This window comes from Neovison vison, chromosome 5 (genome assembly GCF_020171115.1).
Source record: "Neovison vison isolate M4711 chromosome 5, ASM_NN_V1, whole genome shotgun sequence".
Lineage (NCBI taxonomy): Eukaryota > Metazoa > Chordata > Mammalia > Carnivora > Mustelidae > Neogale > Neogale vison.
In genome coordinates this window covers 121671718-121699103 of record NC_058095.1, presented here as the reverse complement: position 1 = coordinate 121699103, position 27386 = coordinate 121671718, and the positions used below count along the sequence as shown (strand labels likewise).

The following is a 27386-nucleotide window of genomic DNA, read 5'->3' as shown; positions in this document are numbered from 1 at the left end:
ACGCAGGCAGAGACAGAGTGGGAAGTAGACTCCCTGCTGAGCAGAGAGCCCATGATGCAGGGCTCAATCCCAGAACCCTGAGATCATAACCCGAGCTGAAGGCAGAGACTTAATCCACTGAGCCACCCAGGTGCCCCTCTAAATCTCACTTTAAAAATTTTTATTCTTTTATTAAAAACCTACATTCTTAGCTCAGAAACAAAAAATGACCTTATTAGTTTTATTGAATAAAATTCAAAGAAGCTGAAGAAAATGACAGAATTCAAAACATAAATTTTATCTGTGTAAGTCCATTTAATTGATATAAATTAACATAAAAAGAAAAAGTTATACAGTTATATATTTATTCATATTTTAAATGTTATCAGTTGCTGCCATTTCTGCTTCACATTATACCTGTGTTGCACTGATATGGTGGATCTGTCATTCTCTTATGAATAAGAGAGTAAGTAATTCTCTTATGAATTTTGTTGACTATTTATCACAATTTATAAATTTAATAGATTAAATTATACATTTAATAGACTGTTATCATAAAGATAATTTGAAAATGCTCCCAATGGCGTAACTAGAAAGATGAAAAAAAGAATATTCATTTACTTACACCTAAATTTCAAACAATTTTTATAACTCTTCAAAAAAATCCAAAGGCCAATCCCAATTATGGAAAAGATACAGCTATAGAAATAGGTAGAAGGAGGAGATTGAAAAGAAATATATATACAACATAACTGTAATTATGGATAGCCTTAATTTTCTTATTTTACTTTTGTTTTCTGAACTGTTCTACAATATACATTACTTTTATCCACAGGATAAGTTATTTTGGAACAAAAAATACAACTGTCAAAAAGCTATAACCTACCTGGAGTTCCTATGTTAATAAAATGATTTGTTTTAATAAATATAAATAGTAGTTTCTGCTATTATATATATACTATAAATATTATGAAAGTCTCTGATCCTGGGGGGAAATGGGAATCTTAATTGCATTTTTTTCCTTTCTTATTGGATTCTATATAACAGTTGTTATAAGAAACATAAATTTCTAAAAATTGGGTTGATATGAGATTACTGAATTCAACAAACATCACTGCAACTTAAAATACACAGTAAAACCAAAAGATGTCCTCTATATACTTTTCTTAAAATCCAGATTATTCTGTAAGACATTTTTCATGAAAGCTTCTAGATTTAAAATGTTTACAAGTTAATAAATAAAACCTACATTGAGAGCAATCAGGATGATGTCATTTATATTGACTTTGTCAGGAGAACTTGTGCAAGCTTCAATGCCTTCATCTGAAAGATACCTGTTAAAATAAAATAAATGCCTTAATATTTCCTAAAATCAAAATTAACCAAATTATATTCTTAAATCAACATGCAATTTTGTTCCATACTATAAAAAGCTTTACCATAAATATTAAGGAAAGAGCTCTGGATATTCCATTTATTTACCATTTCTGATAGAACAAATGGATAACACATATTTCCCCTCTTTTGTATCCTTAAAGGGATGCTGTATCAATAAAATTATCTATACGCTTTCTGAGAAAAGCCATTTAAATATCAAAATACTTCTTAATGAATGTATGAGATACTCCTATTATTCAAATATACTATCTGTCTTAAATATTTGTTAATACAGAAGTTCTCAGAGACTCGAGATGTGCTATAAAAATAGAACTAAAAATAACAGATTTAAACTTAATCCATGACAATTTCCTCTGTCTGCTACTTTCTTAAATTATCTTCTCAGGTTCCCTTTCCTGGACATTACATTCCTGAGAAAGATTTAGTAAATATTATTGACTTAAAGTGGCACAAAGATAGGCAACTTTTTAGCTTATCCCTTTTCCTTTTCCTTTTCTCTTTTCAGTTTTTTTACTCATTGTCTTATTGCCTTTTGATCTTTTATTCAGTCTAAACAAGTATCACATCTGTTACAGACAGTAGTTAATTCAAGAATAAAAAGATTATTGATTCCAGAGAGAGAATCATTTCTACCCATTCATTCATGCTTAATGCAGGCATTTTAAAATTCTTTGATAAATTCTAGAATTCAGGTATTATCTCCCCCAAAATCCACCTGTACAAATGCCCATTAACATCTCACATCTTTTACTTTTTTTAAGATTTTATTTTTAAGTAATCTCTATACTCAACATGGGGCTCAAGAGTCGCACACTCTACCAACCAAGTCAGCAGGCACCACCCATCTCACGTCTTTTATAATAAGAATCAACCACTTTAACAAAAGGGCTGGTGCCAACATTGCCACTGCAGACATTCTCCCACTGAAAAGATACAGGAGTGTTAATCTGACAGCAAGCTCATTCCTGATAGCCAGCAATTCGACCACCAATACCCAACATTGGAGTGATTCTAAGACACGTATCAATGTAAACTCTACCTGGAGACAACGACCAACAAGTCTTTAAGGAACACAGACTGAATAATTTTTCAAAAATGAGGGAGCAAGTGAAAAGAAATGTAAATTGAAGAACGCAAAAGAACAAGAGATTAAAGTTGATAAGCCTAGAACAAGACCAAGGAGATAAAAGTATAAATATCAAAACAAGAATGTATTAAAACAATTATATAGTATTGAGTTTAAGACCATGGCAGTACTAAACTACAATGATGAAAGAAGGCAGGTAGTTAACCAGGTTACAGAGGAAAAACAGAAGTGTTAAGTATGTACATAAGTCAGTAAGAATGAATGCAGAGGAGAAAGTAATATCATAGTACACAAGTGATCAGGGATACAAATGTCTATAGTCAGCATAGATGGTTGAAACACTACTTTAATTCAAAATGGCTATTAATTTCCTTACTATGTTGTTAAATTTTCATTGGGCCTACCCACTGACTATATGTCATTAATCATCTTACAAATTCAGTTTTAGAAATATTAAGTCCCTATTTCTGTGAAAAGTAGTATGTGAGTCAGTAATAAGATTAGTAAAATGATGAAAATTAAACACCTGCCTTCAAGGAGTTCACTGCCTCATAAACAGCACAACACAATAAATATATAAACATTCAAGGCCAAAATATTATAAATGAAATATTACAGGGGCTCAAAGCAGCTAGGGGATGGGAAAGAATGCACAAAAGGGAACAGTATAAGCAACAACATAAAAGTAAGAAGAGTAAAATAGATTCTAGTGATAATAACCTATAATATTCTGGTTGGAAAATGGGAAAGAAATGAGAGATGAGTATAGATTGAGATGGATTATAGAAAGCAACAGTACACAAAGAGATATGGTGATTGATCAGATATGCTGATTGAATAATTACAAAAACACAACTTTCAAAATTCCTACACAATGTGGAAATAATATGCAATGACTAATAAAATACTTTGTTTTTCTAGAAAGGTATACCTTTAGAATTTAAAAGGTCATAGGAAGTGAGATGATCTGGAATAAATCTTTAAAATAATCAAAACTTGGGGCACCTGGGTGGCTCAGTGGGTTAAAGCCTCTGCCTTCGGCTTAGGTCATGATCCCAGGGTCCTGGGATAGAGCCCCACATCGGGCGCTCTGCTCAGCAGAAAGCCTGCTTGCCTTCTGCTCTCTCTCTGCCTGCCTCTCTGCCTACTTGTGATCTCTGTCAAATAAATAAATAAAATCTTAAAAAAATAAAATAAAATAATCAAAATTTACCTCTTCAGTTCTACAGATAAGAAAAAGAAGGCCCAAAGATGTTAACGGAACTTCCCCCAAATAGAAAATTAAGTGACACAGAGTTAAAACAAGAATGCCCACTGACTCCCAGTTCACCAGTCTTTTCATTAAAACATACAATTCTTATTTACCAACTACAACTGCTAAAGTAAGAAAAAAGATCTTTTCACAAATGTATGCCAGTATCTGTACAAAACAATTTCCTGGTCCACTAGACAATTTTACCAAACACACAAAAGGGACAACTAGGCAAACTCAATCAGTGAGCTCCACAATATATTAAAGAAGAATATATCTAGGGGCATCTGCGTGGCACAGGTCCTGATCTCATGGTCATTAGACCGAGCCCCACATCTGGCTCCATGCTCAGCACTAAGTCTGCTTAAAATATTCTCTCCCTCTTCCTCTGCCCCTTGCCCCCAAGTGCTCTCTTTCTCCCTCAAATAAATAAGTCAATCTTAAAAAAAAAAAAAAAAGTCTAGTTTCATAGTAAAAGATCAGAGAATACTAATAATTAGAGATTAAAAAATTATAAAAACATAAAAATACCTATCCCTACATAATATAAAAAGGAAAACTCTAAAATTGTAAGGATAGAAGCCATAAAGAAGGAGAAATTTGACTTTATACATGTGTAAGTCAACTATCATGTGATTTCTTTCAAATAATGCCTATTAAGTGCCTCCTGAATATAAAAACTTTTAAAATGTGGCTCAGTCTCAATTTCCACATCTTACAAGTCTCTCTTACTCGCCCTTCATATTTTGAAAAATCAAAGAATTTGAGCCTCACAGCTATACTCCTATCAAGGAACAGTAGACCTAGTCATAGCTCTCCCAGTAACATCTTGGTGATCCTTCTGTAAATACTGTACCATTTCCACTGAAGGACTGAATCTAAATTAACCATAACTTGGGACTTACAAATTCATCTTGTTTTTATAAACATTTAAAACTCCAACACTATCAATGAATAAAACAAATAAAAACTAATACTAATAAAAGTCAAATTCCCAAATTGGCTTCAACTTGCATGACAGTAATGCAATAACTGAAAGAACGAAACACAAAATTCAGCAGTCTTAATGTGAGAAATTCGAGGAAAGACAAGAATTGAAAAATTAGAGCAAGTGTGCCAGATCTGATCCCTGTACACATCTGCACGATGGACCTGGAGGGAAGAGAATTACAATCAGTTCCCATGTACCACCTCAGAGCACATAAAACCCAAGGGCGTACAGACCTTAAAGAAGAAACAAACCCCAGAGAGCTCTTGTTTACTAAAACAGCAAAAGCACATATTTTTCCATTCTAGTGGAGATTTTGGAACAGTGATGTTATAAAATCATTCATTACTATTCTGTACTAAAAATACATTGGAATACATTTTATTGACATGCAAGGCACTAAGGGCTAAATTTCTTCATGATACAGAACAGACTAACATTTCTCACTAATTTTAACTTCAAATAATGTCATTTTAAGGTCACAGTTTAAGAAGTGCTCAAATTAAAAAAGAGATTTTAGAAACTTCTTCCTTTTCTTCATAAATAGAAGATATATAAATTCCATCTTACTCAGAGTCACTTAATTCGTAATCCTGAGCAACTCTTCACTTTAGAAGTGAAAGCTTCAAAATTATTATCCACCAATTTGGGGGAGAGGGATTTCCTATTACAAATAACAAATATATATTCAATGAGAAGGGTCACACACAGCCTAAGCACTACTACCAGAACCATCTTCATTTCATGTTCAAAAGTCACCTGGGCATAAAACAAACAAACAAACAAAAACCAACCATGCCCAAACTACAATTCAAGAATCTTAACTGATAGAAAACTGTGATAAAACAAATATAATTATTTTAATCTCATTTATTTAATTGAGATAGTGGATCACCATTAACACCTCACTACCAATAAGGGAAAAAGACAGCCAATTTCCCTTTTATTCATTCCTCTGAAGCAGGTAAAATCCTTGAGTCTAACTTATTCCCTGGCTATGATGGGCACAGAATGTGGAGGACAAGGACAACTGAAGGCTACATGCCTCATCTACAGAGAACAGCCTTAACTTGCCTGTAGTCGACTCTCCATAGGAGGACAGGTAAAGCAGTTAGTATTAGAGCGTCTCATTTTTAGCTTTTAGTTTTTTGTAAAGCAATATATATGCCAAACAAAACAGAGTTCAGCCTGCATGTGGAACATACACTGTTACTTTGTACTTACTAATCAGAGTAGTTTATTAAAATTATCTGCTTATTTCTTCCTGTATATTTTGTCTATCTTTCTCGTGCAAGTTTATACCAAAGTGTCTCTCAAATGATGTAATATTCATGGCTAACTTGAATCACTTTGTATGACTTTTGGAAAGCAATGAACACAACTATGTAGGTAACCAATGCTCTTACCAGAGTTCTCTACATCGGACTACAAAGTGTCAAATCATTCAGTTTGGCGAAAATATTTTACAAACTGGACATATGTGGAATTGATCCTTATTTCAGATTCCAGACTACATAGGTATTTCTGTTCTGTTTTGTTTTGGTTTTGTTTTTTTAGGAAAGAGGAATATTCTAATTAATTGGCCAGAAACCCTAACAAGCAAACATTAGTTTTCGTCCCCTCCATCCACCTCATCCATTCAAGCAGTTTGAACTAAGACCTGAATTCCTAAAGTAATGAAAGACAGTATATATTACTGCACATACAAATTAAGTTGACGATTCAAGAAAATTTTTTGAAATGCCAATGAGAAAACTAAGAATGAAAACCTTCCCAAATGGATAGAACAAAATAAAATAATGGACATATCTGGACAAAAACTTACACAGTAGTCTTAACTATCTCTAAATAAAACCCAAATCAAATGGCCTCATATGGTTTTAGTGGTATTTGATCTATATATGATTATTTGCTACCACATTGAGATTATTGGACCAAATATGTAATCTAAATATCAAAATGGGAATTTTAACAAATGAATTCTTGTTTAAACACAAAGAAAATAAAGATAATTAACTTCCAATTACATAAGCTCATATGAGGAAAGAAGAGGATAAAATATGAAATAATTTTTTAAAAAATCAGTTAAATTCAAAGGTATCTTTGGTCCCGTCAAATATTGAAGTTGACAACCTACTGCAAATTCTCAAAACATTAGAAAATATATATATATATATATATATATATATATTTTAAGTAAACTCTACTCCCAACATGGCGTTTGAATTCACAACCCCAAGATCAAAAGTTGCATGCTCTACCAATTAAGGCAGCCAGGTGCCCCCAACACATTAAAAAATATTTTACAAAATTGCCTGAATAAAGAACTCTCTATTCTCTCTGCCTATCCTGTTTCCATTCCCATTGTGTAAGTGGACTGTAACATGCTTGCCAAAAAATTCAGTTCTTGCTATTATTCTTATACCCCAGAGACACTGAAATAATAACTTGCTAATTTCCTCCTCTAAGGCAGGAGAAAATGACTTATAAATACCTATTTGTGAATATAATTTGGGAAAATATAATGCAGGCATAACTTGTTTTACTGTACTTTGCAGATATTGTACTTTTTACAAATCGAAGGTTTGTGGCAACCCTCTATTGAGCAAGTCTATTGGTATCATTTTTTTCCAATAGCATTTGTGCATTTCGTATCTGTTGTTACACTCACATTCTCACATTAAACTTTTTAAAAATAATATTCTACTTATTTATTTGAGAGACAGAGTGAGTGAGCAAAAGAGAGAGAGAGCACAAGCTGGAGGAGGGGCAGAGGGGGAGGGAGAAGCAGACTCCCTGCTGAGCAGTGAGCCTGACACAGGTCTGGATCCCAGGATGCCAGGATCCATCATCTGACCCAAAGGCAACTGCTTAACTGACTGAGCCACCCAGATGTTCCAGTATTACAAACGTTTTCATCATTATCATATTTGTGATGGTGATCTGTGATGATGATCTTTGATGTTACTATTGTAACTGCTTTGGGGTGCCATGAACCACACCCATATAAGAAGGTGAACTTAATCAATAAATGTGTGTTTTCTGATGGCTCCACCAACTATTGCTCTCTCGTCTCTCTCCCTTCTCCTTGGGCCTTCCTATTCTCTGAGATACACTACTGAAATTAAGCCAATTAATAACCTTACATTGGCCTCTGAGTGTTCAAGCGAAAGGAAGAGCCACCTATCTCTCACTTTAAATCAAAAGCTAAACATGGTTAAACTTAGTGGGGAAGGCACGTAGAAAGCTGAAACAGGCTGAAAGCTAGGTCATTGCACCAGTTAGCTGAGTTGTAAATTTAAAGAAACAGTTGTTAAAGGATATTAAAAGCAGTATTCCAATGAACACACAAATGATAAGAAAGTGACACAGCCTTATTGCTGATATGGAGAAAGTTTTAATGTTTGGATAGAAGATCAAATCAGTCACAATGTTCTCTTAAGCCAAAGCCTAATCCAGAGCAAGCCCCAAACTCTCTTCAATTCTATGAAGACTGAGAGAGATGAAAAGCCGCAGAATTAGTTTGAACTAGCAATGGTTGGTTCATGAGGTTTAAGGAAAAAAAGCTGTCTCTGTAACATTAAAGTGCAAGGGGAAGCAGCAAGTACTAACGGAGAAGATGCAACAAGTGATACAGAAGATCTAGCTAAAATCATTAATGAAGGTGGCTACACCAAGCAGTAGATTTTCAATATAGATGAAACACCCTTCTACTCGAAGAAGATGCCATCTAGGACTTCCGTAGCTAGAGGGGAGAAGTCCATGGCTGGCTTCAAAGGTTCAAGGAATAAATAGGCTGGCTTTCTTTTTAGGGGCCAATAATACAAGCTGGTGATTTTAACATGTAGCCAATGCTCATTTACTGTTCTGAAAATCCTATGGCCCTTAAGAATTACAGTAAATCTACTATGCCTATGTTCTACAAATAAAACCACAAAACCTAGATGACAGCACATCCTTTTACAACATGGTTTACTGAATATTTTCAGCCCAGTGTTGAAACTTTCTGCTCAGTAAAAAAGATTCCTTTCAAATTACTACTAATTAACAATGTACCTGGTCACCTAAGATCTTTGATGGAGATGTACAACAAGATTAATGTTGTTTTCATGCCTGCTAATACAACATCTATTCTCAATCCAGTCTGCTGTCAAGGAATAATTTAGACTTTCAAGTTTGTTATTTAAGAAATATATTTGAAAAAAAAAAGGAAAAAGAAATATACTTTGCAAAGCTATAGCTGCTATACATAGTGATTCCTCTGATGGATTTTGGCAAAGTAAACTGGAGACCTTCTGGAAAGGATGCGCCATTCTAGATGCCAGTAAGAACATTCCTGATTCATGGAACAGGTCAAAATACTAACATTCACAAGAGTATGGAAGAGGTTGATTCCAACCCTCTTGGATGACTTTGAGGGGTTCAAGACTTCAGTGCAAGAAGTAACTGCAGATGTGGTAGCAACAGCAAGAAAAGCAGAATTAGAAGTAGAGCCCGAAGATGGGACTGAATTGCTGCAATCTCATGATAAAACTTGAACAGATGAAGGCTTGATTCTTATCAGTGAGCAAAGAAAGTGGTTTCTTGAGATGGAATCTGTTCCTGGTAAAGATACTGTGAAGATGATTATAGTGAAGACAACTTTCATATGCACTGGGAAACCAAAAAATTAATTTTACTTGCTTTATTGCGATATTTGTTTTACTGTGGTGATATGAAACCAAACCCACAATATCTCTGAAGTATGCCGGTATTTAACCATGTTGAATAACAAGATTAGTAAGATAACAAAACTAATAAAAAATTTGCTTCAGATCACTTGGTACAGATGAAATTAATATATTCAAGATAGTTTATAGATACACTGTGGTAAAAAAATTATTTTTTAATTTTTTTATTTATTATTTACTTTACAGAGAGAGAGAGAGAGAGAGAGAGATCATAAGTAGGCAGAAAGGTAGGCAGAGAGAGAAGGGGAAGCAGGCTCCCCGCTGAGCAGAGAGCCTGATGCGGGCCTTGATCCCAGGACCCTGGGATCATACCTGAGCCGAAGGCAGAGGCTTAACCCACTGAGCCACCCAGGTGCCCCCAAAAAATCGTTTTTGAAAACACAAATTGATGGGGCACCTGGGTGGCTCAGTGGGTAAAAGCCTCTACCTTCGGCTCAGGTCATGATCCCTGGGTCGTAGGATCGAGCCCCACATCGGGCTCTCTGCTCAGTGGGGAGCCTGCTTCCTCCTCTCTCTCTGCCTACTTGTGATCTCTATCTGTCAAATAAATAAATAAAATCTTTAAAAAAAAAAAAAAACGTTACCAAAAAAAACAAAAAACAAAAAAACCCACAAATTGATATGCCACAGTAAGCTGAATGAACCCATGGGATTCTTTGTCCAAATCCTTTTTAAGCAAATAATTAGGAAGACCAAAACACAGTAATTAGGAGGACCAAAACACTAAAGATAAATAAGAGGACAAACCATGATACACAAAAGATAAAAATCTAAAAAAAGGTCTTTTATTGTGTTTCCATTAATAACCAAGTCTCTATTCTATCATCTTCTTTCTTTAGGTAAAGTAGCCATCTACCTTATGCCAAAATAAATACCACTGAATTCTTGGAATCTCTACTGCAACAATTATAATAAGGACCTGAATCAACACTACCTTAAAATTTAATTTTCTCTATGGTTTATGAATGAATGTATCAGATGAGTAAAGTTATATATTATTTAAAGTACTTCTAAGTACAATCACTTACTGTTGATCTTAATCAATACAGTAAACTATTTTTTTAAAAGATTTTATTTATTTATTTGACAGAGAGAGAGAGATAGATCACAAGTAGGCAGAGAGGCAGGCGGGGGGGTGGGGGGAGGGAAGCAGGCTCCCCACTGAGCAGAGAGCCCGATGCGGGGCTCCATCCCAGGACCCTGGGATCATGACCTGCAGTAAACAATTTTTAATACAAAATTTATTTTATCCAGAAATAAATTATTTTAAAAACTACATTAATTTTTCAGTTTTCACTTTTTATGATTTCTTTACATATACAAAGGTACACTATTTCCATTTGGTTAACCTATGACATTAAATTTCTTCCACATGTTCAAACTTACTCACACCTCAGTAAATCTGTTTTAATTTCTTCTACACTAATTTTACAAATTGTTACATTATCAAAATAGAAATACCAAAAGCAAAGATATCAATGATACTTAATATTTTAAATGCAATTTTTTCATAAAATAAACTGGCACAAAAACTGAGGATGACTATGCAAAAATTAAAAAGAGAAAATTTACTTAGTGCTACAGAAACATTTTTTTCCCTAAACAACTTCTAGATATGTGAAGCATTATGAAAAGCCCTGATATACACCATGATCAATACCCTACCTCAAATATTTCAGTGGCCAGACAAAAATTTTTTGACCCAACATTAAACACTGAAAGGTGGAAATTAGAAAAAATTATAAGGAGAATCCTTTGAAAAGTTATGTCTAATTTAAAACACTTTAAGGGGTGCCTGGGTGGCTCAGTGGGTTAAGCCTTTGCCTTCAGCTCAGGTCATGGTCTCAGGGTCTTGGGATCGAGCCTTGCATGGGTCTCTCTGCTCAGCAGAGAGCCTGCTTTCTCTTTCTCTGCCTGCCTCTCTGCCTACTTGTGATCCATGTCTGTCAAATAAATAAATAAAATCTTAAAGAAAAAAAAACACTTTAAATTCTGAAAAACTGAAAGCTACCTTTATTTTTGTTAGGCACTTCCCTTTAAAATACTGAAGATTTATTAGCAAAATCTGAAGGCTGTACTACTTGAAAACACCACTAGGTGACAACCTTGCTTCACAAAGTGAAATATCATCACACCACTACTCAAAGGTAAACCTTCAAAGATGTACTAAACTAGCTTTCAAATAAAGGATTTGGCATTTACCGGCTGTTAAGGGGTAGAAGAGATATCAAAGAAAATAAAATACACTATTACAATTTTAAAATTTGTATTTGCTATAAAGATCACTCAGGGTTTAAAAACAAACTCATTTAGCAAGCATTTAAGAGATATCTCAAGAAAAAAAATTCAATATCAAAAGGTAATTTTCTCTTGTATTGTCTCCTACGTGCATCCTTTGAAAATAGAGACTTATAAAAAGTACACATAAATTATTAGAAAATAAGGCTTTTTTCTGTGGAGTAGTCACAAAGAGTATTTTCAACATTATTTCAATAGTTGCTTTTTTCTCTGACATCAAAATAAATAAGCATGACAATTTTAAGATAATAACCATAAGAGGACAGGTAACAATAAACTACAAGCTTCTATTTTTTATAACCCATTTCCAGATATTAAAATATTTTCCCTATACATAAACTAACCTATGATGATATTAATCCTGGAATGCTTATTCAGTATAAAAACTTTTTACCATCTGAGCAAGTAAAACTTTGTAAATAATTCCTAGGAAATTCCATAACAGATATATTACAAAGAATAGTGGCAATGGAGACCTATCTATGTTATTATTCATTTTTGCTAACCAAGCCTTCACATAAATTTAAAAGTATAGGGGCACCTGGGTGGCTGGCTCAGTGGGAAAGCCTCTGCCTTCAGCTCAGGTCATGATCCCGGGGTCCTGGGATAGACCCCACATCGGGGCTCTCTGCTCAGCGGGGAGCCTGCTTCCTCCTCTCTCTGACTGCCTCTCTGCCTACTTGTAATCTCTGTCTGTCAAATACATAAATAAAATCTTTTAAAAAAAAGTATAAAATGAAGCCTATATATTTTTACTTTCATTGGAGGTTATAATTTATATCCTTATCCTTATATAACTTATATCCTAATTCAACATTTTCATACTTTAATTCAGAAGCAGAGCTAACGTTGTGTTCTAGTAACTCATATTTTATTTTATTTTATTTTTTTTAGTAACTCATATTTTAAAATGCAAGAGTATTTGATATTTCTGTCATCTTTTCCTCAGCACAAAGGTGACAGCTATAAAACTATATAACAGGTGGAAAGCCTCACTTCAGGCCCCACGCCCTGTGCACTGACTATGGCAAGAGAGGATCAGTTCCTACAGAGTCTATGCCAAGGAATTTCAATATTTAATTTGTGGATATCTTCCAATTTTATATACAGATAAATATATACAGTTTATAACAATAAGAAATTAAGTTACTCCATGAGACTGCACAACTATTTCTGCCCAAAGAAGAATTTCCAATGCAAAATACACTGCCATCATTTTTGTCCAATCTGCCATTTACATCAAAATTTAAAACGCTGTCAAGAAATAGCTGGTTGAGTAATAATCTTAAAATTCTTTAGCACAGAATTACAGTTGTAATAACTAATTTTAAAATTAGACATTTTATAATTTACTTATAATTTATTTAAATGCCATTAACACATTTATTTAATGACTTTTATTTAAAACTTTAAAAACGAAAATCTACTTCAATTATCATAAGCAATTATGGCAAATACCTACTCATTCGTAGTATATGTAATCATATATTTTACGATCTAATAGTATAACAATCCTCCATAAATTAAAACAAAATGAAAATGAAAGAGGCCTAAAATAAAAAGAGCAGTCACTTAAATATGCTACCAAATCAAGTAAATATTAAACAAATAAATGACTTATTTGCCAAAACAGTGGTGTATATATATATGCCTTCATATATATATATAATTTATATATATCTTAGCCCATAAGATATATATTAGTCAATAAATATAGATTCTAGCTTTCATTTCTTTAAAATAAAAACTGTAGAGAGGTATAACTAAAAGCTGGAAGTGAACCTTCCCCAATTTTCCTTCTAAAAAATAAACAGTATTAACAATCTTAGACCTTGTATATCCTTGTAATATATATACACATAAACTGGAGTGGAATTTAGAAGAAAATATTTGTTTGCTTATAAAAATTAATCATTTTACATAAAAATTTTTGCAGTAATATTTTTCATTTAAGAATATATCACAGCCAGGGGCACCTGGGTGGCTCAATGGGTTAAAGCCTCTGCCTTCGGCTCAGGTCATGATCTCAGGGTCTTGAGATCGAGCCCCACATCTGGCTCTCTGCTCTGCGGGGAGCCTGCTTCCCCCTTTCTCTCTGCCTGCCTCTCTGCCTACTTATGATCTCTGTCAAATAAATAAATAAAATTTAAAAAAAAAAAGAATATATCACAGCCAATTTTCATTTAAAGCACATAGATTACCCCATCTCATCCTTTTCAATAGATGCAAAGTATTCCTTTCTACATAGGGGCAATACCAAAATTTATTTAACTATTCAGGTTGTTTCTAATTTTCTATTAACAATACTTTCTTGAGTATATTTGTAGATACACAATAGAGGACAAATATTAGTATTTTTATAAGAGGTATTTCTAAAAGTGGTACTGCTATGTGATATTATATGTGTTAGGACAGAGAAAAAGAACTTTAAACTTTGAAATTATGAAATATTTTGTGCTTCTGGAAATAACTAAATATTTTAATAAAAATGATTGTTTATAAAAAAATTCTAATTTTAAGAAATCTTACTTGAGGGGCACCTGGGTGGCTCAGTGGGTTAAGCCGCTCGCTGCCTTCAGCTCAGGTCATGATCTCAGGGTCCTGGGATCGAGTCCCGCATCGGACTCTCTGCTCAGCAGGGAGCCTGCTTCCTCCTCTCTCTCTCTGCCTGCCTCTCTGCCTACTTGTGATCTCTCTCTGTCAAATAAATAAATAAAATCTTTAAAAAAAAAAAAAAGAAATCTTACTTGATGAACAAATATCCCTAAAGAGTTTTACAATTAACAAAGCACTCTCAATGACTGAATAAGAATTTAGGTAAATGACACGATCTCTCCTTATCCTCTCTCTGAGTCTTGTGTGTTAAAGTTTACATACTTGACTCCTGGGATTCCCATACCTATTAGTGTGTGTGTGTGTGTGTGTGTGTGTGTGTGTGTGAACACCACTTAAAAAGACAGGAATCAATATATATTCTTTAAAGCGTCAGTTCTGGGTATGATAGAGTACATACATCATACATGATGGAGTACATCATACATTCTACTGGATGTATGGTGATACCCTCTGCCCCCCACAGAAAATATCTAAAAAGGTAGAAAATAAACAAAAATCAACTCCAGCTACTGCAAAGTGAGCAGAAAATACTGATGGGGAATGCATGCTCACTTGCAGTCCAAATGGCAGACCAGCAGCAGGTATGTACAAGGACATACTGATAATCTTTATGCTCTGGGGAACAGAAAAAGGAAGTAAAGAAACCAGGACCACTGAAGACTGGGGGGGGAATCTGGTAAGGGAAAAACCCAAAAAGGGGTCTACAGACTCTGGCTACCCTCCTCTCTGATGACCTCAGAATGACCCACATGCAGAACACTCACAGAAATCCAGATAAAGACAAGAGATTGAACAGAGAATGGAATTGCCAAACAAATTAAGACTCTATAGTTCATGCCTATGAAAAAAGGTGTCATCTACAACTTAGGAAACAATATCATCGGTGAAAATCAAAATCTCCACCACTCAACAATTCATAACACCAAGAATACAATCCAAAATTACCCAACAAAGAACCTAAAAAAAACCCCACATTCTCTAGAAAAAAGAAAATCAATCAGATTTGAACCAAGATGAACCAGATGCTAGAACTAGAAGACAAGAATATTAAAATAAATGTTGTTACTACTCTCAATTAAGAAAAGATGCCTTCAATACATTAAATCTCAGCAGACAGATGATGTTTCAGCTGAGAGAGAGAAAAAATTTAAAAATCTAGTTAAAGTTCTAGAATAGAAAACTAGTTCTGAAATAAAATGAAGTAACAGCAGGATGAACATAGTGGAAAGAGTAAGTGAATTATAAGACAGACGTTACAACATTTCTATATTTTACTTAAAGTAGTACACTATTAACAGTAAATGCACTATGAAAGTTAAGGATATTACCTAACACAATCCTTAGCAAAATCACCATAAAAATAATGTAAAAGAGAAATAATAGCAGAGGTCTACACAAAAGTGTATACATGAATGTTCAAAGCATCATTATTTATAATTGCAATAATTATAAGTAACCCAAAAGTCCAACAACTATTCTTAAAATTGTAATATATTTATACCACAATACAAAGAAGCAAAATACAAATACACACAATGGTGTGAATGAATCTCAAAAACATTATCCCAAGTGAAAGAGGGCAACATACAAAAGACCACACACAGTATGTGATTCCATTTAGATAAAATTTAAGAAAAAGCAAAACTATCTGACAGAAAGTAGATCCGAGTTTGCCTGGGGTGGGGATATGGAAGGACATCAAATACAAAGGAGTTGGAAGGTAAGAAATCCCTTTATACAGGGGTGCCTGAGTGGCTCAGTGGATTAAGCTTCTGCTTTCAGCTTAGGTCATGATCTCAGGGTCCTAGGATGAAGCCTCACATTGGGCTCTCTGCTCAGCAGGGAGCCTGCTTCCCCCCCCCCTCTATTCTGTCTACTTGTGATCTCTGCCTGTCAAATAAATAAAATCTTTAAAAAAAATCCATTTACACAACTAAATATGTTATCAAATCCATCAAACTGTACTTTTAAGATTGGTGAATTTAATTGTATGTAAACAATACCTTAGGAAACAGAAAACAGGACAATTTCAGAGAAGTTTGCTGATTTATCAATGATACCTAGAAAGTGGCAACAATGGATAAAACAATGGATAAAAGCCTTTGACTCCTTAGTCCAGAGCTGCCTTACAGCATTTTTTATTGAAAATGATGATGAATACATTCAAAATATAAAACTTAATCAAGGTAGGAGCCTAAAATTAAATACAATTAGAAAGAAGCCAATTATCTATATGTTAAATCAAAAATGTAACCACACTAAAATTAAAAAAAAAGCCAATCCAGTAAACATTAAATTAAACATTTAAATTAAACATTAAAAACTCTAAGCAAATCTTGAACTCTAGCAGTTTTCTTTTTCCACAGTGGTATAGTTGTAGCACTCAAACTACTCTGAGCAAATAAGTAAATACACTGATGATGTTAGGAATCAGGGTTCTCACTGTTGGAGAAGGAAGATACAAATATAGATGGCAGAAGGCTAGAAATAAACATCTGGTGTTGTACTAGAAATAGTAGTTTCAGGATAAACTCATGATTTTATATTTATATATCAACTTATTCATTCTCATGTGTGCGGACTGTCTAGAAACCGCACTCCCTCATGTTAACAGTTATATTTTTCATTAATTTCATCATGAAAGAAGTCTTGATATGACTTTCAATTTTAAAAGGGCAATAACACATTTTTAAAATAATATTTGGCATATAAAACTCAGTTGTTACAGATTCTAAAATCTGAACATTTCTAAGTCATCATCATTTTACAATAAAAACATTTTCCCACTCTAAAGATGTGCATGTCAACAAAGATAATATTTAACTAAACAGTCACAAATAACTAAATATATGCATTTCTATAAAACATATGTTAATAACAATCTTAAAATGAATAAAGTCAAAAAGTCAGACTGGCAAGAGGTCAGGTTATTCAGCGAAGTATTATTTTAAAAACACACCTATACAAAAACTGTATGTTTGTGTTTTTTTAAGGATTTTATTTATTTATATGAGAAAGAGAGTGAGACAGAGAGCATGAAAGGGGAGAGGGTCAGAGGGAGAAGCAGACTCCCTGCTGAGCAGGGAGCCTGTTGTAGGACTAGATCCCAGGACTCCAGGATCATGAAACGAGCTGAAGGCAGTTGCCCAACCAAAGAGCCCACAAAAACTGTATGTGGACAAAATGTATTTTGTGAATCTATCCTTTTAACTTCCATAATTTAATAATAATTTTATAATTTCAAAACTTTCATAATTTAGTAAATATGAAACCCATATTTTGACAGTACATTAATCCTGTAGGTAATGTTAAATAAATATTCTGACCTTGTTATTTTATTTGTCAAAAAATCTGAAACTTCACTACCAGTGGATATAGACACAACTATAGTTTCTAGTGTGTGTAACAGCACTCATATATCAATTAGTTTACAGGAATTAGGTTACAAGAATTTGGCCTTTTATAGGACCAAAAACATTAAGAAATAATTTTTTTAAGTTTCCTTAAAGCTAATTCAGCCTCATGAATTATTTTTTTCCTTCCTTCAGCAAAATTTTTATTTGGGATTTATTTGGCACTACACGTAATATCAAGTTTTGTTATTGCTGTTGTTTTTTCAAGTAATATAAAGTTAAAAGTTCAGACCCATCTTCAAGAAGTTGATGGTCCAGTGAACTGGCAGCCACGAAAGCAAAAAATTATAATGAACAGAAACAAAAAATTCTAATGTACCCTGTATGAATAAGATGAATTGGGCAGTTAAGTCTGCATGGAAAGATCAGGGTAAGTTCTGAGAAGGAAGCAGTATCATGAGCTGAGATTAGAAACAACACAACCAACTGTCACTCATTTCTGTGAGTGATAAACCTCGCAGGAGTGCAAAAAGCGCAGAGTTGTGAAACAGATAGGCAAATTGTATAGTCAAAAGTATTTTCTATATCAAAAGTATTTCTGTTATCCAGAAGTATTCTGTATTCTGTTTGGATAACAGAAATGTTTAACTGCAATGTTAAACTGGTATATAGCATCATAAAGTCTTTGATAAGTAAGAAAGGTATTATTTGTTGATTTTATACCTTTCTCAGCAGTTTTCTTATTTTACAAATATGAAATTTCTTATACCATCTGCCCTAATAAAAGATTTCATTTATAATTAAGGCATGCTAATATAATTCTAAGACAGATGATTATTATTCTACAAAACCCAGCAGATCATCATTAGCCAAAACAGCCAGTCTCTGGATCAGTCTGGCTAGTTACCATATTGCCCTTTAAGAAAGTCACAAGACAAGCTAACATAATATATTAAATGCTCTGAAGAGTCCTGTAATCAACAACCTGTTTCTTTTTTTACTTTTTTAAAAATTTTATTTATTTATTTGACAGCAAGAGAAAGATAGCAAGGTAAAGAAGACAAGAAGGGGGAGTGGCAGGCAGAGAAAGAGAGAGAAGTAAGCTCCTGTTGAACAGGGAGTCCAACCTGGGGTTTGATCCCAGGATCCCAGGATCATGACCTGAGCTGAAGGCAGATACTTAACTGACTGAGGATTCGGAACCACCCAGTTCCCCATTCCTTTCTATTTTTTTAAATACAGAGCTAATCAGACAAGGGAACCTAACTTCGCCATTTAACATCCTTAGAACATATTTTATATTAACATATTAGTATGACAATTTAACACTATTTGTAAGTAACCCAGTAAGTCTCAACATAATAGTGTGTAATTTTGCTAAATCACAAATTTCAAGCCCATCTGCTGAGTGGCTGCTTAATGGGAATGAGTCACAGGAGAATTCTGCCAACCACTGCATCTCAAAGTAGCTCTTCAGTACTCTACAGTGGTATTCACAAGGAATCAGGTCATATTCCTCACCAATAACAGAGGTAACTATAATCCTTGTACACAAGTGTACAACTAGCACACTTGAACCATGGCTATTTCCTTACATTGTAAAATGAAATATTAAGTAACATGGTGTATAAATTAGGCCGCAGGCATAAATAAATTCAGTATGCCTTACATTAATATATGACAACAGTGCTAACGCTTTTTACTATGTGCTAGACATTGTTTTAAGTGCTTTCTTTATATTAATTTATTTAATCCTTACAACAACTCTGCGAGGTATGTACTGGCATTACACACTTTACAGCTGAGGAACCTCAAATATGAAGAGCTTAATCAAACCTTCTCATGGACACACAGTTTACAAAAGACAGAGCTAGCATGCTATCCCCAGGACTCTGGTCCGGGTCTATGCTCTGATTAACCACACTTAAACCCAGAGTAAAAAAAATGCTCAAAATCCACAATCTGGTTTCAGCACTAACTCAACTGGAAGAGATAATCTTTAATGTCCCCTCTGGGTCTCAGTCATTAAAGACTTCTAAAGTCCTACGAGGCCTTTTCTAGCTTCCAACAACTACAGGTCCACCTTTCTAGGCTTGATGGTCCTTTTCCTTTGTTTCTCTAACCGCTTTCCTGAAAGCACCTCATCATGCCACCATAAAACTTGAATTTTAAGAGCCAGGATAACATTGTGAGAAGCTCTGCTTTTGCAGAAAAAAAAAAAAAAAGAAAAGTATTTTCCTCAGACCTCTTCCTTTTCTTTAACTGTCATATGGATAAACTAGGAATAGGAATGTGTTGGCTGTGTACAACAGAAAACCAGATTCGGAGGGAAGAAATATTGGAGGTTGAGACACTAATTAGGAAGCTACTACATCAATCCAAATCAGAGATGAAGATGGTCTAGAACAGGGCAGTGACAAGGAGGGTATAGATAAGCAGCAAGAGGCAAGGAGCACTTAGTGATCAAATTCTATAGTACCTGGTGACTCCGGGGAAATTAGGGAGAATGAGGATGGATGATGAGAGTTAATAGTTTCTGGAGAAAGATGAGTTCAGTGTGGGGCAGGTGTGATTTGATGTGTCTGCAAGATGGCAGACATTCAAAAAAGGTGTCTGAGCTGGAGATAAACAGAGGAGTAAGGGGAGGGGGGAAAATGGTACAGGAGAAAAATGGATGACATTCTCTTACTCACCACCCCCCTATTCAAGGGCATACATTCAAATTCTGGCAACCAGGCTGCAATATAAAATAAACACAAAAACAAGAAAAGAGAAGAGAAGAAGAACATATAAAAGCAGGGTTTTTCTTTAAGAAGCCAAATGGTTTCTTTGGGAAGAACCAAGATGGCAAATAAGGACACTGGGTACCACAAAACAAACCAGCTCGGGGCGCCTGGGTGGCTCAGTGGGTTAAAGCCTCTGCCTTTGGCTCAGGTCATGATCCCAGGGTTCTGGGATCGAACCCCACATTGGGCTCTCTGCTCAGCAGGGAGCCTGCTTCCTCCTCTCTCTCTGCCTGCCTCTCTGCCTACTTGTGATCTCTGTCAAATAAATAAATAAAACCTTTAAAACAAACAAACAAAAAAACCAGCTCACCCTACTGCAGCATTTACAGGTCCTAAAGTGAGTTATTAAGTAATCCACTTGGTCACTCCAGAGCAAAGCCTTTTGGTCTAAGAGTCTCTCCCAGGTATACATACTTTTTCTCCTGGCTCATTTTAATCTGTGAACTAATAACCAAATACCAAGGAAAATTGGGAAAAGCCTATAACATGAAACCAAGAACAACAAACCTATAACCTATAACATGAGACCAAGAACAACAAACAGGAAAAAAAAATGGCACTAGAGGAAACAGACATGATTCCAAAAGGGAAAAGACCTTTGATTACTTCCCTCAGAATCAAAAGATGAAAGAAAAACAGAGCACCATGAAAAATATTAAAGCATCCATTGAAGAAGAGTCTGTAAAAAAGAATAGGGTATTGTGAAAAAATGTTAAAGGGGGTTCCTAGAAATTAAAAATATTTACCCAAATTAAAAACCCAATAGTCGGGGCAGCTGGGTAGCTCAGTGGGTTAAAGCCTCTGCCTTCAGCTCAGGTCATGATCTTAGGGTCCTGGGATCAAGCCCCACATCAGGTTCTCTGCTCAGCAGGGAGCCTGCTTCCTCCTCTCTCTGCCTGCCTCTCTGACTACTTGTGAGGTCTCTATCAAATAAATAAATAAAATCTTTAAAAAAAAAAAACAGTAAGTTTCAAAAAAGTTAAGGAACTCTCTCAGGAAGTAAAACAAAAAAATGCAGCAAGATGAGAGAAAAAAGTAAAAGAACTACTGAATTATTCACTTTGAAATGGTTAATTTTATGTTATGTAAACATAACATAAATTTTTAAATTAAAAAAATAAATTTTTTTTAAAGATTTTATTTATTTGAAAGACAGAGATCACAAGTAGGCAGAGAGAGAGAGGGAAGCAGGCTCCCTGCTGAGGTAAGCAATCTTTTTTTTTTTTTTTTTAAAGATTTTATTTGTTTATTTAACAGACAGAGATTACAAGTAGACAGAGAGGCAGGCAGAGAGAGGGAGAGGGAAGCAGGCTCCCCGCTGAGCAGAGAGCCCGATGCGGGACTCGATCCCAGGACTCCGGGATCATGATCTGAGCCGAAGGCAGCGGCTTAACCCACTGAGCCACCCAGGCGCCCTGAGGTAAGCAATCTTGATAAAATCTGAAACAAAAGTATAAAGAGACGCATGTAAGGGTGCTTCACAACACTGTTCATAAGAAGAAGCATGGAAATTAGAAATGATCTAAATTGTCAATCTGTATGGGAATGAATATATAAAATGTGATAGGCAGTATAATCACATAGTTACTACTACATAGCAGTTAAAAATACACTATACTGATTCATTTAAGAAATACACATTGAGTGCTAGCTGTATGTCAGTTACTGATCTAGGTGCTAGTGATTTCACAATGAGCAAGACAGTCCTTGCCTCTAGGGAACTTACAAATAGGTCTTCATATACCAGCACAGACACAGGATAGAGAGTAAGCTGTGAAATATTAACTATATAAATTCTTAAATTATTCACTAAGCAATCCTACATATTATTTATGTACACATACAGGTAAATGTATTTTTTAATGATCTTACAGAATACATGCAAAAATCATAGTAAGGTTGCTTCTGAAAAGGCAAAGAAGGAGAGAGAATCGAAGATGTGGATCATAGGGAACTTCTATCTGAAATTTCTGTGTTTTTTTAGGAAAAAAGTCAGTTTACCAACTAATAATAGTCAATTCTGGGTATATCCAACATTAGTATTTATTTTATTAACCTCTCTGCTTTATTTACTGCCAAAAAGTAAGAGACCTAAAGAAATAATCGAGAGGGTCCAATAACCAGTTAATAAAGGTTCTAATAATAGTAGAGTATAGAGGAAATTGCAAGGAAAAAATATAAGAGAATTTCCCAAAGCTAAAGATATAAATAATGACACTGAAAGAACTCAGTAAAAAAGAAAAGTTCCCAATACAATAAATGGAGGGAAAAATACCCAGATACTTAATTGTGCATTTTCAAGAGACCAGGGATATAAAAAGAGAACTCTAAAACACATAGCAAATAAGAAGAAGGAAAAAGGAAGAAGAAATAAGAATGAGGCTGGCACCAGACTTTTTTGATTAATGCCCTCAAAAAAAATGGTTTCCACTGGTAATTCTACAACTATCCAAAACATCACTCAGGTGTCAGGGCAAGATAAGTACAGTTTCAGACATGCAACACCTAAGAAAATTTACTTTTAACCATCCATTCACAGGAAATTGAACTACATAAGGATGTGAACTAATAAGGAAATGGAATAAACTAAAAAAGAAAATGGAACAAGAAAATGAATCCAACACGAGAAAATGATAAACTGAAATCTCAAAAGAAAGATGCAGAGCAGAACTTAAAAAAAATCACTTCAGATTAGAAGAAGGGAACACTTCAGAAGGGAGCTGCCCAGTGGGGAAAAAACAAAAGGGAAGAAAGCATTCCACATATGTGATAAATTTTTTTTCTCAATCTTACATATCAAAATTTGGGGTTGGGGGCACCTGGGTGGCTCAGTGGGTTAAGCCGCTGCCTTCGGCTCAGGTCATGATCTCAGGGTCCTGGGATCGAGTCCCGCATCGGGCTCTCTGCTCGGCAGGGAGCCTGCTTCCCTCTCTCTCCCTCTGCCTGGCTCTCTGCCTACTTGTGATTTCTCTCTGTCAAAAAAAAAAAAAAAAAAAAAAATCTAAAATTTGGGGTTGGATGATTCTTTATTTAGGGGACTACTTTGTGCAGTGTAGGATGTCTAACAGCATTCCTAGGCTCTACACATTAGATGCCAGTGGTGCTCCCCAAGTTGTGACAATCAAAAATATCTCCAGACACTACCAAATATCCTGGGGGCAGGGACGGGTGTTGGGAAAATGCTAATTTTAATTGAGAACCATTACCTTAAAAGAACTGAAAAATAAATAAAAGCAAGCAATGTTAAGAAAAAAAAAAAATGACAATTAGATATTCCAGGAAGTACTAGAAGCTGTATAAGAAAGAAAATAAAATCAGAGCTATTTACATGATTTTCTATACAGAAAATTTACAGTCATCATAATAGAAACACTGTAAATTTAAATGTGGCTATCAGCTAGTGTAAGATATATGGAAGACTTCATTATAGTTACATGATAAAATGTACATTTCGTCTATCTTGACACTGAGAAATTAAAGATAAGGGGCTTCTAAAAATAGTAATATATTAGGGAGGGCAGATAAGTAATTGGACAGGCTAAATATTTATCTATCCCATGAATCAACAGATAATAAAATTAAAACGAAGTCAAAACAGCTGATAAAGGCATATTATAATTTTGAAAAATACTTTATTTATTTATTTGAGAGAGAGAGAGAGAGAGTAAGAAAGAGCATGAGAGAGGAGAAGGTCAGAGGGAGAAGCAGACTCCCCATGGAGCTGGGAGCCCGATGCAGGACTCCATCCTCGGACTCTGGGATCACGACCTGAGCGAAGTCAGTAGCTTAACCAACTGAGCCACCCAGGCGCTCAAAGGCATATTATTTTGAAAGAGGAAAATAACCATCAGAAACATTTAAGAGTTAAAGCAGGATTGGGAGGAGGGGAGAGATGGATGAGCAGGAGCTACTCTTGTTTTTTTCAAAGATTTTATTTATTCATATGAGAAAGAGAGGGAGGGGGAGGGGAAGTTGAGGGAGGGGGCAGAGGGAAGAGGGACAAGCAGACTACCTGCTAAGTGAGGAGCCTGACATGGGGCTCAATCCCAGGACCCTGAGATCATGACCTGAGCCAAAGTCAGATGCTTAAATCAAATGAGCCACCCAGGCGTTGTATCCCAGGAACTTCTTCTCTTTTCTTTTTTTTTTTAGGAACTACTGTTCTTCAATGTAAATTCTTCAGTATCTTCTTTTTTTCTTTTTTTAAGCTACAAACATATATTACTTTGATAGAAATTTTAAGTAATTTTAAAAAAATCAATTAGTATCTTTTAGAAGAAATAATTATTTACATAAATAAAAACAGAATAAGTACCATCAGTCATTCATTTACGGAAATTTCACTCTAATCTCATTTATAATTGCTATAATACAGCCACTGATTCAATTTACTCATAAAATATTTAATAAAACCCTACTATAAATTTTGAACTTGTTGAATAATAAGTTAAATAAAGGTCAGTGTTGATCACATGAGCAACGGAGAGATATTTTTGAAATGGGCAGAGTCTGATTAAAAGTTCTCCCTTGAGGCACCTGAGTTGCTCAATCAGTTCAAGTATCTGCCTTTGGCTCAGGTGATGATCCCAGGGTGCTGGGATCAAGCCCTGAGTCAGGCTCCTGTCTCAGGAGAAAGCCTGCTTCTCTTCGTGCCCTCCCCTCACTCTGCCTGCTGCTTCCCCTGCTTGTGCTCTCTCTCTCTGTCAAACAACGAAATAAAACATTCTTTTAAAAGTAACAAAAATAAAATAAAATAAAAATAAAATCTGCCTTAAGTAGATTAGTCTGAAGTATGAAATTTTTTAAAAAGATTTTATTTATTTATTTAAGAGAGACAGAGATAACGACAGAGATAGCAACAGAGCATGAGAGAACATGAGCGGGGAGGAGAAGGAGAAGCAGGCTCCCCAGTGAGAAGGGAGTCCGATGTGGGGCTTGATCCCAGGACTCTGGGATCATGATCTGAGTCAAAGGCAGATGCTTAAATGACTGAGCCACCCAGGTGCCCCTAAAAAGTGCAAATAAATTCCATCACAGAAGTTCAATTGTAAAGTGTTAAAGTTTGTGTAGAATATGATGGCCATTCCAGAACAGGCAGAAGTAAAGCTGAGGTAAAGATGAAGATGATGATGATGATGTTGATAACAATTACAATGACAGATACTGTACCTTTAAATGCCAGATATCACGCTAATTATTAGATATATGTCATTTGTCCTAATAACCCCATATTATTTTATTTCCATTTTATAAATTAAAAAATTCAGATTAATTAACCCACCAGAAGTTACACAGTTAGTAAACAGTGTAATGGTATTTAAGAGAAATGGCAAACTTTAGTAAAAAGTGACTGGAGGAAGTACTAACCACTATTCTATTATATTAACCTGCCTTAGGAATGGTGTAAGTCTTGATTTATGATTCAGAAACTATACACTACTTCATACCATAAAGGATTTGAGACAGAAGGAAATAAAACAGAGAGGTAAGTGAAAGCAGAAGAAAACTGGAAGGAAATTTAAAACTCCATAACTCTATTTATGGCAGACACAAGAAAAAAAAAAATCACAGAGTTCTTCAATGTTTTTTATAAAAGGTACAAGAGACTCTAGTTATCAAGGTAACTTATAACTGGGTCAACATTTCCTAAAGAAAAAAAAAAAAAAAGGAAGAAAAAAGGCTTCATTGAGCCTGTACTTTGTTAAAACAAATGAAAGGCTTATTTTATATTTTTAAAAATGTAGTTTTTAATGGCAAATATGTACTTACTGAGAGATCAGTTTTGTTTTATTATTTGATTTATTTATTTGTTTGTTTGTTTTTTACCAGTTAGAAAAGCTTAGTGCCTTCTGGCAACCTAAAACTTTTTCTGCTCTTTTCCACTTTCCAGTTGTTTATAAAAATATCAAACAAACACAACCTGTGCTGGCCCCTATTCCTGGAAGACTGCACTTTACATTTTTATCTTTCTCTGACTGAACAAGTAGCCATTCAATGCTAACTATTTGTTACACATCTGAAATGGTTAACTTTTCATTTTTATAATTAAAATAAACTAAAATTATTTGTATTGGAATCCTGTATCTCACAAATTAATATCAAAGTCCAATTTTTATGCTGCATAAAATAACTCAAAGAAAAACATTATTCATGACTAATTTATATTTTAATTAAATAACCCACTACATACACAGTATTATCAAGTTTTAGTTAATGTCAATGTAACACGTATTAAATCCATTTATATATATAATCCCATTTATGTTATAGGAGAAACAAATACAAATAATTAGCACCCAGAGAAATAATGTGTCTTTCTAAACATTTTAAAATTCAAATTAACATCTGAAAAAAGAAGATAGCCAGAGCAGACTAAAAATTACAATCTAAATCTAAAGAAAAAAAAACACTAAAGACAAATGGAGGAAATGCAATAGCTTCAAATAACCAGGAATTACCCTCAACCTCATTATTGCCAGCTAGAACACAGCCATATTTTCCCATGGCCAAAACAAAGGGATTGGACCATGTAGTCTCCAACTCAGCATTTCCATGCCACAATTATCAAGGTAGAGTCAAAAGAATCTTTCTTTGCTTGGTGATATTCTAGGGCAATGAGGTACATTCTGTTATTTCAAATTAAGAGCAGACACAGTTAATATACCACCTCAAATGTATAAAACTTGTAATATTTGGGCACCTGGTTGGTGAAGTTGGTTAAGCACCGGAATCTTGGTTTTGGCTCAGGTCATGATCTCAGGTCAGGGTCCTGAGATCTAGCCCTGCGTCTGGCTCTGCACTCGGTGCAGAGCCTGCTTAGGACTTTCTCTCCCTTTCCCTCTGCCGCTCCCTCCAACAAGTACGCTCTCTTTCTAAAATAAGTAAATCTTTTTAAAAAT

At 34.7% G+C, this 27386-nt stretch overlaps 1 protein-coding gene across 5 annotated transcripts in view; it reads right to left on the bottom strand.

Moving 5' to 3' along the window:
- Positions 1 to 27386, bottom strand: part of TDRD3 (tudor domain containing 3) — a 171847-nt gene that overhangs the window by 111029 nt on the left and 33432 nt on the right. For all 5 annotated transcript variants that reach the window (XM_044249844.1, XM_044249845.1, XM_044249847.1 and 2 more), the window contains exon 2: positions 1229 to 1313. In XM_044249844.1, coding sequence (XP_044105779.1) covers positions 1229 to 1313 — 85 coding nt within the window. The remainder of the gene's footprint in view (positions 1 to 1228; positions 1314 to 27386) is intronic.